Source organism: Oncorhynchus nerka, linkage group LG12 (genome assembly GCF_034236695.1).
Source record: "Oncorhynchus nerka isolate Pitt River linkage group LG12, Oner_Uvic_2.0, whole genome shotgun sequence".
In the NCBI taxonomy this organism is placed as follows: Eukaryota; Metazoa; Chordata; class Actinopteri; order Salmoniformes; family Salmonidae; genus Oncorhynchus; species Oncorhynchus nerka.
Window position 1 is genome coordinate 84,657,276 of NC_088407.1, and position 14,751 is coordinate 84,672,026.

Consider the following 14,751-nt stretch of genomic DNA (forward strand, 5'->3'; position numbering starts at 1 on the left):
AGGTAGGATGGAGTGTGTGGTGTGTTGGGGGAGGTAGGACTGGGAGTGTGTGGTTTCTTGGAGGGGGGAGGGAGGGGGAAGTTTAGAGTTGTGTAGATTGTCCAGGTGTACACCTGATGTATCCAGGTTTGTTGGTGTATGTGCACTAATGTGTGTGTGTGCCTGTGTGTGTGTGTTTGCCTGTGTGTGTGTGCGTGTAGATTGACAGTGCACAGAGCCTGATGACGTGTCCAGGTGTGTTGGTGTGTGTAGGTCGAGAGCCCTTCAGACCTCTACTCCTGAACTATGTAGCCAAGCACTCTGAGGAGAAACTACCTGGACTGGGGACGCGGTTAGTATACGGATCTATGCTATTACAATGTATTCTATTGTGGTATTTTGATTGTTTTTTTTGATTGATTGACACAGGTCACCTGGCAATGGGGCCCGGTCTCCCGGTACTGGGGCCCGGTCACCTCGTAATGGTCAGGGAGCTCGGTCACGGTCTAGTGTCTGCAGCGAAGGACATGGCAGCAAGAAGAACGGTAGGTCATGATGTGTGTGTCTGTGAGTGGTAGTGTGTGTCTGTGAGTGGTAGTGTGTGTCTGTGAGTGGTAGTGTGTGTCTGTGAGTGATAGTGTGTGTCTGTGAGTGGTAGTGTGTGTCTGTGAGTTATAGTGTGTGTCTGTGTGTGGTAATGTGTGTCTGTGAGTGGTAGTGTGTGTCTGTGAGTGGTAGTGTATGTCTGTGAGTGATAGTGTGTGTCTGTGAGTGGTAGTGTGTGTCTGTGAGTGGTAGTGTGTGTCTGTGAGTGGTAGTGTGTGTCTGTGAGTGGTAGTGTATGTCTGTGAGTGATAGTGTGTGTCTGTGAGTGATCGTGTGTGTCTGTGAGTGGTAGTGTGTGTCTGTGAGTGGTAGTGTGTGTCTGTGGTAGTGTGTGTCTGTGAGTGGTAGTGTGTGTCTGTGAGTGGTAGTGTATGTCTGTGAGTGATAGTGTGTGTCTGTGTGTGGTAGTGTGTGTCTGTAAGTGGTAGTGTGTGCCTTTGTGTGGTAGTGTGTGCCTTTGTGTGGTAGTGTGTGTCTGTGAGTGGTAGTGTGTGTATGTGAGTGGTAGTGTGTGTCTGTGAGTGGTAGTGTGTGTCTGTGAGTGGTAGTGTGTGTCTGTGAGTGGTAGTGTGTGTCTGTGAGTGGTAGTGTGTGTCTGTGAGTGGTAGTGTGTGTCTGTGAGTGGTAGTGTGTGTCTGTGAGTGGTAGTGTATGTCTGTGAGTGATAGTGTGTGTCTGTGAGTGATCGTGTGTGTCTGTGAGTGGTAGTGTGTGTCTGTGAGTGGTAGTGTGTGTCTGTGAGTGGTAGTGTGTGTCTGTGAGTGGTAGTGTATGTCTGTGAGTGATAGTGTGTGTCTGTGTGTGGTAGTGTGTGTCTGTGAGTGGTAGTGTGTGCCTTTGTGTGGTAGTGTGTGTCTGTGAGTGGTAGTGTGTGTCTGTGAGTGGTAGTGTGTGTCTGTGAGTGGTAGTGTGTGTCTGTGAGTGGTAGTGTGTGTCTGTGAGTGGTAGTGTGTGTCTGTGAGTGGTAGTGTGTGTCTGTGAGTGGTAGTGTGTGTTGCTATTGAATATTCAGTGAACATTGTGACTAATCTTTCCAATCTGTTTTGCTCTCTCTCTCTCTCTCTCTCTCTCTCTCTCTCTGTCTCTCTCTGTCTCTCTCTCTCTAGTGAACTTTGGTCTGGAGACTAAGAAGACCATCATCCATCCTCTCTCAGACTCTTCCAACCGCTCCACCCGCTTCTCTCTGTCCTCTGACAAGTCCTACCCTAATGGCCTCAGCAGCCAAGGTGGCAAGGAGGCGGTGCTTAACGATGACATCGAGAAACGGGTACTGGTGAACAAAGACGGCAGCCTGTCTGTGGAGATGAGGGTGCGGTTTCGTCTCCATAACGACGAGAGGCTCCAGTGGTCCACGGAGATTAAGAAGTCTCCCTCTGACTCTCTGACCAATGACTGCTGTCCCCTCAGGGAAGCCCCGCCCTGCTTCCTACAGGTTCACTTTAATATGCCTTTTTGCTTTTGTTGTTTTATATTACTCTAGTTTTGTAATATATATTTTTATTTGTTCAGTAAACTGCTGTGTGTATGAAATGTGCTTTACAAATAAAATATATTGCTATCGTTGTTTCCTGCAGCAAGGCCAATCAGAAAGCTGCTCAGACCCTGACTCCGCCTCCTGTGTTGTTGAAGCTGCCGACTACACCCCCAAGCCTCCACAGCGCCCCCTGGAGGAGCCACAGTCACATTATGCCTGCTGCTTCCAGAGACAGGAGTATGACCTTTGGGAGAACCCCGCCCACATCCAGACTTCTAAGCACTCACACTCCAGGGTTAGACACACCCACTCCTCAAGCTCCTCCTCCTCCTGCCGCTCCAGCAAGTTGGTGAGGAGGCGTGCGACCCACAGGGAGTGCTCAGAGCTCGGAAGGGTTGTAAATGGAATGGTGGAGGTGTGTACAGTCAGCAGCAGCTGCAGCCACAGCGAACTTAACCTTGGTGCCACAGACAACCAGGGGGAGGAGCGTCCTCTGTCTTGCTCCTCCCATGTGCTCCAAGCACTTCAGGACGATGTGGATGACCTCCCTCCCAGCGTCTCACGCTGCTGCCATAGCAACGACCCCCCACAAGCCCTCCCCTTGACCCCACAGCCTCCCAGCCCTATGTCTACTTCCTCCAGGAGCAGAAAACACACCCCTGCCCTACAGGGAGAGGAGAGGGGGAGAAAAACCTCCTCCCGGCGTTCTAGTAACTCGTGCTCCTGCTGCAGAGGAGAAGTCACCCCTAAGGCCGACGAGGAGAGAGTGGACAGCTCGTTGTCGAAGGCCAGCCAAGCTTCCCACAGATCCAGATCTCCCTCCAATAGAATCAGGATCCCTGTGGCTCCAGAGGAGGGAGATGATGAAGCTGAGCAGGGTGGGAAGAGGGCAGTCAGCGTCTCCGGTGGCTCAGGGGGGTCCATTGGGTCAGTGGGGTCTATAGGCTCCAGTGTATGTTCTCACTGTGGGGGGTGTGACCAAGGTTACGACCCTGTGTCCTGCCACTCACAGAAGTCACATAGGTCAAAGCGATCTCAAGAAGAAGAAGAGGAGGAGAGGTCAGGGAGAGGACTCTCAGGTGGCTCAGACGAGTGTGGATTTTCTCAGAGGACCAACAAGTCCAACTGTACCCACTTCTACCAAGACGGCCGAGCAGCCAGCATGATGTCACACATGTCTCTGCCCGAGGAGGGAGAAGATACAGGGCCGGAGGGAGAGGATACAGGGAAGGAGGGAGAGGTAGAGGTTGGAGAGAAAATAGAGGAAGGGGAGAAAGACGAGAGAGCAGCCAATGTCCTCTCAGCCAAATCCTTCTCTTCAGTCAAGGGCAGGACCTCCAGAACCTCCCAGAAGTCTAAGGCCTCAGAATCCCTTGCAGACATGGAGGAACAAATGGAAGAACCGATGGAGGGAGAAGAGAAAGAGGGAAAGGTAGAAGATGGATCAGAGCAGAGAGCAGCAAGCATTATGTCAGTTAAATCTAATCTCTCAGCCAAGTCCAGCAGGTCTCATACATCTACCTGTAGCAAAGCAGATGGGTCCACCAAAGCTTCAGAGAGGGCATCGTCTCCCAGATCAGAACCAGACGTCGCTGAGGATACAGGAGCAGCAGAGACAGAGGAGAGAGGAGCCAGTGTTATGTCAGCTAAAACTAACACTTCAGCAAATTCCAGCAGACCCCATAAGTCTACCAAAAGTCCTAATGCTGGGGCTGCTTCTGCCAGCTCTGAAACACCTGACATCAATGCTATTGAGACAACAGGTGAAGGTGAAGAGGAAGAAGTGGGAGAGAAAACAGATGAGAGGTTAGAGAGCTCCATGTCTGTTAGATCTAACCTCTCAGCAAAGTCTCTTAGGTCCTGTAAGTCTACCTGCAGCAAAGCAGAACAGGTCCTTTCCGCCTACTCACCAGAGGTACCAGCTACTGAACCTGAACCTACTGGAGAGGATGAGGGAGAGGAGAGAGCAACGATCTCCACGTCTGTTAAATCTAACCTCTCAGCCAAGTCCAACAGGTCTCATAAGTCAACCTGCAGTAGGAGTATTAGAGTTGTTTCTCCAAAACCAGCAGCGAGTGAAACTCTAGTCAACGATCCAGCAGACGTGGTTGCAGCGGGTGCATTGTCAGCTAAAACCAATGCATCAGCAAAGTCCCGTAGGTCTTGTAAGTCTACAGGAGATGATGAGGGAGAGGAGAGAGAAGCAAGAGCCATGTCAGCTAAAACGAGGGCTTCTATCAAGTTCAGCAGGACCCACAAGTCTGCCTGTAAAGCTGCCTCTCCAAAGCCAGCCGCATGTGAAACTCCTGTCAACGATCCAGAGGAGAAAACAGAGGGAGAGAAGACAGCGAGTGCATTGTCAGCTAAAACCAGTGCTTCTGTCAGATCTAGCAGGTCTCACAAGTCTACCTGTAGTAGGAGTGTTAGGGCTGAGACACCTGTTGCTAAAGATATCCCTGCTATTGAAACAACAGAGGGGGATGAGAATGGATCTGCTGCAGCCGGAGAAACAGAGGAGAGACAGCGAGCGCCATTTTGGATAACAATAATGCCTCAGTGAAATCTAGCATATCTCACAAGTCTACCTGCAGCAAAGCAGAACGGGCCCCTTCCTCCAACTCACCAGAGGTGCCAGCGACTGAGCCTGAACCTACTGGAGATGATGAGGGAGAGAAGAGAGCAGCAAGTGCCACGTCAAAGTCCAGCAGGTCCCTCCAGTCTACCTGCAGTAGGAATGTCTGGGCTGAGACTCCGGGGACTAAAGACATCCCTGTTATTGCGACGACAGGGGGAGAGGAGATGGTTGACGATACAACTGCTGCTGGAGACACAGAGGAGAGACCGCCGAGCGCCATCTCAGCTAAAACCAGTGCTTCAGTCAAGTCCAGCAGGTCTCATAAATCTACCTGCAGCAGGAGGGCTGAGAGTCAAAGATCTCAACCAGCCGATGTCCCTGTTATTGAAACAACAGGAAGAGAAGAGGTCGGAGAGAAGAAAGAGAGAGCAGACAGTGTCATGTCAGCTAAATCTAATGCTTCAGCAATGTCCCGCAAGTCTAACAGGCCCACCTGTAATGGAAGTAGTAGAGCAGTCTCTCCAGTGGTTCAAGATGTTCCTGCTATCGAGACGACAAGTGGAAAAGAACACAGAGACAAATCCACCGCCTCTGTCAAGACCAACAGGTCTCATAAGTCGTCCAGTGGTAGGAGGACTGAAACTCCAACTGCAGAACAAGCTGATGTTAATGAGACCACCGGAAGGGACGAGAAGGGAGAGGGGACAGAGAGACCAGCGAGTGCCATGTCGACTAAATATAGTGCTTCAGCAAAGTCCAGCAAATCTCACAAGTCCACCTGTAATAGTGGAAGTGCTAGAGCGATCTCTCCAGCACCTAAAACAGCAGACGTCCCTGCCATTGAAACAACAGGGGTTGACAGGGAGGGAGAGAAAACAGAGGAGAGACCAGCTAGCGCCATGTTGGCTAAATCTTACATCTCAGCTAAGTCCAGTACATCTCATACGTCTAATGGTAGTAACAGAAGTACGTTTCTGCACCTGAAAAAAGAGAGAGGTGAGAGAGGTGTTAGACCTGCCCCCAGCACTACAGGAAATGACCTTGAGACAGGCAGTGTGAAATCTGCAAAACCCAAAAGAAACGCAGATTCCTCCACCAGACCCCTCTCCACAGCATCACAGGCCAATGCTAAATCCACCAATCAGACACCGCCTGCCACCACCGAGACCAAAGAGGAGTCTCAAAGTCATGCCACGAGCCGACCTGCCAGCACGGCTGCACACAGAGATGATGATGTCAGAGATCATGTCACAGAGAAGAAAGCTCCCAGCGTACATTCTAAGAGCCCTGCTAAAGCAGAAGGAGACTCAAGAGCGGCTTCCTTCGCCCGCTCCACCAGGTCAAAGGTGAAAGTTCAGAAGGCCAGCGAGGCCCAGGACGATGAGATGCCAGAGACAAGGGCCTCCTTAATGCAAGTGAAAGGTCACAGGGTTAAAGCTCAGAGTGACACGGGCAGCGTTCACTCCGTGAAAACCTCCAAAACGGATAAGATTGTGATAAAAGGGAATTCCAAACCAAAGTCGGCCCAAGCGGGAAACACTACCTCCCAGTCCTTCAATCCCCCTGAGGGCTCCAGACCCGCCATCCAGCTGGGTACGGCCAGCGTCAGCGATAGCCTCCTCTCCCAGTCCCTGTCTGCAGCTGACCTGCTCAGGGGGAACATGGCTGCCTCGCGCCTCTCCAGCCCTGCAGGGTCAAAGGTTAGCATCCCTGATAGTGGGAAGAGGGAAGAGTGGGAGTAGCCAGAGGAGGAGGAAGCTCAAACAGGAAGAGGTGGAGCTAGAGAAGCTGGGTCCCCTCTGTCTGCCCAAAACCTCACCCATTGACATAGTCAGTGATTGGCTGAGAGGCATCCCTGCTGACAGCGGCATGGATAACCCTGAAGATGAGATGAACGAGGTAATTGAAGAGACAGAAGTAAAAAGAGAGGAAGGAGATGAGAAAGGAGGGGAAACAGAGGGACAAGGAGGAGAGGAGACTGAGGAGAAACAAGAACCGATTGAAACTACAGAGATGGAGCAGGAGAACACAGCTGAAACAGGAAAACAGGAAGAGGAAGAGGAGCAGGAGAACACGGCTGAAACAGGACAACAGGAAGAGGAAGAGGAGCAGGAGAAGACGGCTGAAAAAGGACAACAAGAAGAGGAAGAGGAGCAGGAGAACATGGCTGAAACAGGACAACAGGAAGAGGAAGAGGAGCAGGAGAACATGGCTGAAACAGGACAAGAGGAAGAGGAGAACACGGCTGAAACAGGAAAACAGGAAGAGGAAGAGGAGCAGGAGAACAAGGCTGAAACAGGACAACAAGAAGAGGAAGAGGAAGAGGAGCAGGAGAACACGGCTGAAACAGGACAACAAGAAGAGGAAGAGGAGCAGGAGAACATGGCTGAAACAGGACAACAGGAAGAGGAAGAGGAGCAGGAGAACACGGCTGAAACAGGAAAACAGGATGAGGAAGAGGAGCAGGAGAACACGGCTGAAACAGGACAACAGGAAGAGGAAGAGGAGCAGGAGAACATGGCTGAAACAGGAAAACAGGAAGAGGAAGAGGAGCAGGAGAACACGGCTGAAACAGGAAAACAGGATGAGGAAGAGGAGCAGGAGAACACGGCTGAAACAGGACAACAGGAAGAGGAAGAGGAGCAGGAGAACATGGCTGAAACAGGAAAACAGGAAGAGGAAGAGGAGCAGGAGAACACGGCTGAAACAGGACAACAGGAAGAGGAAGAGGAAGAGGAGCAGGAGAACACGGCTGAAACAGGACAACAGGAAGAGGAAGAGGAAGAGGAGCAGGAGAACACGGCTGAAACAGGACAACAGGAAGAGGAAGAGGAGCAGGAGAACACGGCTGAAACAGGACAACAGGAAGAGGAAGAGGAAGAGGAGCAGGAGAACACGGCTGAAACAGGACAACAAGAAGAGGAAGAGGAAGAGGAGCAGGAGAACACGGCTGAAACAGGACAACAGGAAGAGGAAGAGGAGCAGGAGAACACGGCTGAAACAGGACAACAGGAAGAGGAAGAGGAAGAGGAGCAGGAGAACACGGCTGAAACAGGACAACAAGAAGAGGAAGAGGAAGAGGAGCAGGAGAACACGGCTGAAACAGGACAACAGGAAGAGGAAGAGGAAGAGGAGCAGGAGAACATGGCTGAAACAGGACAAGAGGAAGAGGAGCAGGAGAACATGCCTGAAACAGGACAACAGGATGAGGAAATAAAGAAGGCTGCCCGGCAACCAGAGGAAGAAGGAGAGGTGAAAGAGGAAGAGGAAGAGAGGGGAGAGGAGGAGGAGGAAGCAGCAGTGGGGGAGAAGGAGAAGAAAGATAAAGAAGAAGAGGAGGTGAAAAAAGAAGAAGAGGGGGAGGTGGGAGCAGAGGAGGAGGGAGAGTGCTCTGAGTGTGCTGACTGCTGCCCTGACCCAGCCCCACCCAACAATGACATCAGTTCTCCTTGTCATCGCCACCTGTTCCTCAGTAGAGAGTCAGAGCTGCCTTGGAGCTGCCACTCATCTGTGGCAGTAATGAAGGTTTTACTGAACCCTACACTGGGCCGGTGCAGCTCCCTACCCGAGGTATTTCCTGTTTCTAGACTTTTACTTACATACTTTTACTTCCCAGTGAGCATAAGATGTTAAAAACAGATATTTTCAATGTCTTTTAACTTACATGTATTTTACTCATAGGGTAATATACGTTACAGTATAGTTTTACTTATATATTGTATACTAATAACTGTTATTATTTGCAAACTTTTATTGTCATATTCACATGGTTTGTGTGACTTTCAGGGGGAGAATAAAACACTTTTTTGATATGATTTACAGTATTCCTAATCCTTATTCCTCCCACCTGTCTCTTTACTCCAGATAAGTCCAGTGTACGGACGCAGACTGAGCTCCTCTGCTAAAGGTCTGCTGGACTGTCTGGCCCAGCTGCAGCTCATCGACCCACCCCCTTCTCCAGCTGCAGCCCCAGGCCCTGACCGGGACCAGCGGTACCAAGAGGTCATGGATATACTAGAGTCACTGTGGCTGTCTAAGCCTGACCTCGAGAAGAGGAAGGAGGGAGAGACAGAGGAGAAGGAGAGGCTAAAAGATTCTGGTGTGGACCTGAGCAGCGGCTCAGCAGGGTCTGGGGGTTCTGGGAAGACCAGACCAGATGAACCTGCGGGTGACATCACTCTCATAGCGAAGGGAGAAGGAGGGGAAGGAGGAGGAGAGGGGGAGACAGATGGAGGAGGAGGAGGAGAGGGAGAGACAGATAGAGGAGGAGAGGGAGAGGGAGAGACAGATGGAGGAGGAGAGGGAGAGATAGATGGAGGAGGAGAGGGAGAGATAGATGGAGGAGGAGAAGGAGAGACAGATGGAGCAGGAGAGGGGGAGGTAGGAGAGGGAGAGACAGATGGAGGAGGAGAGGGAGAGACAGATGGAGGAGGAGAGGGAGAGATAGATGGAGGAGGAGAAGGAGAGACAGATGGAGCAGGAGAGGGGGAGGTAGGAGAGGGAGAGACAGATGGAGGAGGAGAGGGAGAGACAGATGGAGGAGGAGAGGGAGAGATAGATGGAGGAGGAGAAGGAGAGACAGATGGAGGAGGAGAGGGGGAGACAGATGGAGGAGGAGAGGGAGAGACATATGGAGGAGGAGAGGGAGAGATAGATGGAGGGGGAGAGGGAGAGACAGATGGAGGAGGAGAGGAAGCAACATCAGCAGAGCTGCTTTCAGACGCGGCTACCCCAGACATCGCCAGCCAAGTGCAGAGCAGCCCAGGGGAGGATGAGTCGTCCCCAGAGTCGCCCCCAGGGACAGGTGAGATGCTGCAGACCCTTGAGAGACTCAAAACCCCAGGGAGCCCATCCTCTTCAGACAGCACAGCCTACAAATCCCCCACTGACACAGAGACAGACACCCCGGAGGACACCCCCAACTCAGGGACACCCCCGTCAGTCCAGCGAGCGCTGCTCACCAAGCGTGTCTCCCAGGACCCTGACCCGGTCTGGGTTCTCAACCTGCTGAAGAAGCTGGAGAAACAGTTCATGACCCACTACGTGGACGCCATGGCCGAGTTAAAGGTACTGATACAACAATAATAAAAACCACAACAACAAACACAATAGCATTAATAATTAGCATCATCATGAAAATCATAAATATATATATTTTTTATAAATAATCTGGATAATACTGTTGTGTTTGTGAAGGTGCGTTGGGACCTAGACAACAATGTGATGTTGGACACTATGATCACTGAGCTGAGAGATGAGGTGAAGAAGAGGATCCAGATGAGCATTGATCGTGAACTGAGGAAGATTCGGGGACGGGCGGGCCGGGGGCCGCGACCCCCTAACATGTCCCGGGAGTCAACCGTAACAGACCAGAGGAGGCGGAGGTTGAAGGTGAGAGGGGCCAGTTAGTGATATTTTATTTGAACAGCTTTAAAACAAACTTTTAGTAAATGTATAGATATTTTGGCAGTGAATGCACAATGAATGCTGGCATGCTGATCCCCAAGAATTCCATTCATTGCGCTAATGCTTGTTAGCAATTTCCCTAACGTTAGTTAGCAATTTCGCTAACGTTAGTTAGCAATTTCCCTAACGCTAGTTAACAATTTCGCTAACGTCAGTTAGCAATTTCGCTAACGCTAGTTAGCAATTTCATTAATGCTAGTTAGCAACTTCCTACATCTTATTCTGGGTAAGTAGAAAAATCTTGCACTATCCATTTAAAACATAGTGTTTAATTCCTACTTTATTGTCAACTGTAGACTCTATTGCTTTATTTTAAATACACTCCTAATAAAGTTTGACTTTGCTTTAAAGGTCATGAAGGTCCAGTCGGTAAACGAGAGTGATGGAGAGCAGGGTTCAGGCGATGTTAGCGACCAGCGCAGTGAGGACGAGTACTGTCCCTGCGACGCCTGCATACGGAAAAAGGCGGAGGACAAGGCAATCAAAATGGAGGCTGTGGTTGCCAAGGCGCCGGTGATGATGGCGTTTGATCTGCGTAAGATCCTGCAGATGAAGAAAGACACAGAGTCTCCGGCACCCCCTAGCCCCACACAGGGGAAGAACAATGACAAACTGGAAGAGGAGGAGGAACAGGTTGGGAATCTAGAGGTGGTACAGGAAGACGAGGAAGAGGAGGAGAGAAAGGAGGATATTTTACCAACTGTTATAGAGGAAGATATCTCTGAGAAGGAAGAGGAAGGAGTGACTGGGGGAGAGGAGGGAGAGGAGGAGGGACAGGAGAGTCACGGAGCTGAGTCTCTGATGGGTGAAGTAGAGGAGGAAATAGCTGAGGAGATAGGGGCTGAAGAACAGGAGGAGGATGGAGTGGTAGAGGGAACTGAGGATGAGGAGGAAGAGGCAGGGGAAGGAGAGACGGGGTGTGAAAGTGCAGGAGAAGATGGTGTGGAGGGGGCGGAGACTGGGGAGGGGGAGGAGTTAGTAGAAGGGGAGGAGGAAGAAGCAGGGGAAGCTGAAGCAGGAGATCAGGAAAAAGCTGGAGGAGATGAAGCAGGAGATCAGGAGGAAGCTGCAGGAGATGAAGAGACCGGAGTAGCGGGAGAGACAGGGGGAGAGGAGAAGACTCCTGAGGAAGAAACAGAGGTTAATGTGGGGGTGTCAGCAGAGGATGGGGAAGAGGGAGGAGAGGAAGAGGTGCAGTTGAATGCTGTGGCGGAGTTTAATCCTGAAGACGAGGAGGGTGAGGAGATGGAGGGAAATAGAGAAATCCCTCTGATCCACCAGATGACCAGAACCTCTGTGGAGTCCCAGCCAGGATCAATGGAGAACACAGACCCGGAGCCCAGGGCATCAGACCCAGTTTCACAAATGTGCTCCTTAACCCTGATTGAGCCCAATGAACCTGTCTCTGATGGACACCAGATGGCATCTGCGGGGGAAGGGTCAGGGGGGAAAGGCCAGAGGAGGAGCCGATCTCCAGCCAGAACCAAACGCAGGAAACCAAAAGAGAACGGCATAGAACTGGATGTCCTAGATCTGTAACCCTCACAGGACATAGAACTGGGCGTCCTAGATCTGTAACCCTCACAGGACATAGAACTGGACGTCCTAGATCTGTAACCCTCACAGGACATAGAACTGGACGTCCTAGATCTGTAACACTCACAGGACATAGAACTGGACGTCCTAGATCTGTAACCCTCACAGGACATAGAACTGGACGTCCTAGATCTGTAACACTCACAGGACATAGAACTGGACGTCCTAGATCTGTAACCCTCACAGGACATAGAACTGGACATCCTAGATCTGTAACCCTCACAGGACAGACTGAGTCACAGAAAGCACTTTATAATCTCCTCTCTGAGTTAGGAATATCTATATGGGAGGTAATGCACAGGTTTCTGCCAGGTCAGAGTGGCATATACTCATTATTTTAATAGAAGGGTTTAACTGAAACTTGGAACAATCATAGTATTGTACGAACCATAAGATATCATGAAATGTATATTTGTATATTTCAAAAAACAAATTATATGTATGTATGATTTTATTTTCACGGAGGGCTGTATATTCTCTACTGTATAGAGGGGTGTATATTCTCTACTGTATAGAGGGGTGTATATTCTCTACTGTATAGAGGGGTGTATATAATCTCTACTGTATAGAGGGGTGTATATTCTCTACTGTATAGAGGGCTGTATATTCTCTACTGTATAGAGGGGTGTATATTCTCTACTGTATGGAGGGGTGCATTTACTCTACTGTATGGAGGGGTGTATATACTCTACTGTATGGAGGGGTGTATATTCTCTACTGTATAGAGGGGTGTATATTATCTACTGTATAGAGGGGTGTATATACTCTACTGTATGGAGGGGTGTATATACTCTACTGTATAGAGGGGTGTATATTCTCTACTGTATAGAGGGGTGTATATTATCTACTGTATGGAGGGGTGTATATTCTCTACTGTATAGAGGGGTGTATATTCTCTACTGTATAGAGGGGTGTATATACTCTACTGTATAGAGGGGTGTATATTCTCTACTGTATAGAGGGGTGTATATACTCTACTGTATAGAGGGGTGTATATACTCTACTGTATAGAGGGGTGTATATACTCTACTGTATAGAGGGGTGTATATACTCTACTGTATAGAGGGTGTATATTATCTACTGTATCTACTGTATAGAGGAGGGGTGTATATTCTCTACTGTATAGAGGGTGTATATTCTCTACTGTATGGAGGGGTGCATTTACTCTACTGTATAGAGGTGTATATACTCTACTGTATAGAGGGGTGTATATTATCTACTGTATGGAGGGGTGTATATACTCTACTGTATAGAGGGGTGTATATACTCTACTGTATAGAGGGGTGTATATACTCTACTGTATAGAGGGGTGTATATACTCTACTGTATAGAGGGGTGTATATACTCTACTGTATAGAGGGGTGTATATACTCTACTGTATGGAGGGGTGTATATACTCTACTGTATGGAGGGTGTATATACTCTACTGTATAGAGGGGTGTATATACTCTACTGTATAGAGGGGGTGTATATACTCTACTGTATAGAGGGGTGTATATACTCTACTGTATAGAGGGGTGTATATACTCTACTGTATAGAGGGTGTATATACTCTACTGTATAGAGGGGTGTATATACTCTACTGTATAGAGGGGTGTATATACTCTACTGTATGGAGGGGTGTATATACTCTACTGTATAGAGGGGTGTATATTCTCTACTGTATAGAGGGGTGTATATACTCTACTGTATGGAGGGGTGTATATTCTCTACTGTCTGGAGGGGTGTATATTCTCTACTGTATAGAGGGGTGTATATACTCTACTGTATGGAGGGGTGTATATTCTCTACTGTATGGAGGGGTGTATATACTCTACTGTATGGAGGGGTGTATATACTCTACTGTATGGAGGGGTGTATATTCTCTACTGTCTGGAGGGGTGTATATACTCTACTGTATGGAGGGGTGTATATTCTCTACTGTATAGAGGGGTGTATATACTCTACTGTATGGAGGGGTGTATAGTTTGGGTTGTTGTGTCAGGAGATGTGACATGAGGTTCCCAGGTATTTAACCATGTGGGATGGTATAATAACATAATCTACTCAGGACTTCAACCAATGCTTTACTGGCACCGTGGTGACAGGAGAGAGAGACGGGAGAGATAATATGTTTTCAAGATACAGTAAATTACTTTTAAAATACAGTAATACATCATATCGGCTGTACTTCTGTATTTTGAAGGATATACATCTTGAAAACATTTTCAGACCTTATCAACAATGGACTGATGAAACAACTACCCAAAGATAGTTTTTTTTTCACCTTTAATATCATGATCAATAGTGCAGAAGTTGTTGTTGTTGTTGGAGTACCTGACAAAGAGGTTGTTTTATAAGGCGTCTAGATATATTGTTTATATTGAATGTATTCACGTTTTGTATAGATATAGTGGACATAAGGGCGGCAGGGTAGCCTAGTGGGTAGAGTGTTGGACTAGTAACCGAAAGGTTGCAAGTTCGAATCCCCGAGCTGACAAGGTACAAATCTGTCGTTCTGCCCCTGAACAGGCAGTTAACCCACTGTTCCTAGGCCGTCATTGAAAATAAGAATTTGTTCTTAACTGACTTGCCTAGTAAAATAAAGGTAAAATTTAAAAAATATAAAATAAGTATGGATATATTGTTTAGAACAAAGCATCTGCAGTTGTATAAAAATATATTGGCACTTTTTAATTCCATATTTCTTCTAGAATAAGTTGAAACAGTCCAATAACTCTTCTTGAACCATTCCTTGTCATATTGGGGGTCATTGTCCTGCTGGAAGACACACAACCTTCAATGGAGACCCAGTTTGTAGACACTGAGTTGAACCATTCCTTGTCATATTGGGGGTCGTTGTCCTGCTGGGAAGACACACAACCTTCAATGGAGACCCAGTTTGTAGACACTGAGTTGAACCATTCCTTGTCATATTGGGGGTCGTTGTCCTGCTGGGAAGACACACAACCTTCAATGGAGACCCAGTTTGTAGACACTGAGTTGAACCATTCCTTGTCATATTGGGGGTCGTTGTCCTGCTGGAAGACACACAACCTTCAATGGAGACCCAGTT

General features: G+C 48.7%; 1 protein-coding gene across 1 annotated transcript in view; it reads left to right on the forward strand.

The window, feature by feature from the left end:
- LOC115126724 (retinitis pigmentosa 1-like 1 protein) overlaps positions 1-12,736 on the forward strand; it is a 34,071-nt gene extending 21,335 nt beyond the window's left edge. The window contains exons 5-13 of the mRNA XM_065025028.1: positions 201-331; positions 409-524; positions 1,692-2,017; positions 2,160-4,618; positions 4,651-6,227; positions 6,319-8,204; positions 8,499-9,701; positions 9,831-10,025; positions 10,452-12,736. Coding sequence (XP_064881100.1) covers positions 201-331; positions 409-524; positions 1,692-2,017; positions 2,160-4,618; positions 4,651-6,227; positions 6,319-8,204; positions 8,499-9,701; positions 9,831-10,025; positions 10,452-11,639 — 9,081 coding nt within the window. The 3' untranslated portion in view covers positions 11,640-12,736. The remainder of the gene's footprint in view (positions 1-200; positions 332-408; positions 525-1,691; positions 2,018-2,159; positions 4,619-4,650; positions 6,228-6,318; positions 8,205-8,498; positions 9,702-9,830; positions 10,026-10,451) is intronic.
- Positions 12,737-14,751: the final 2,015 nt, after the last annotated feature.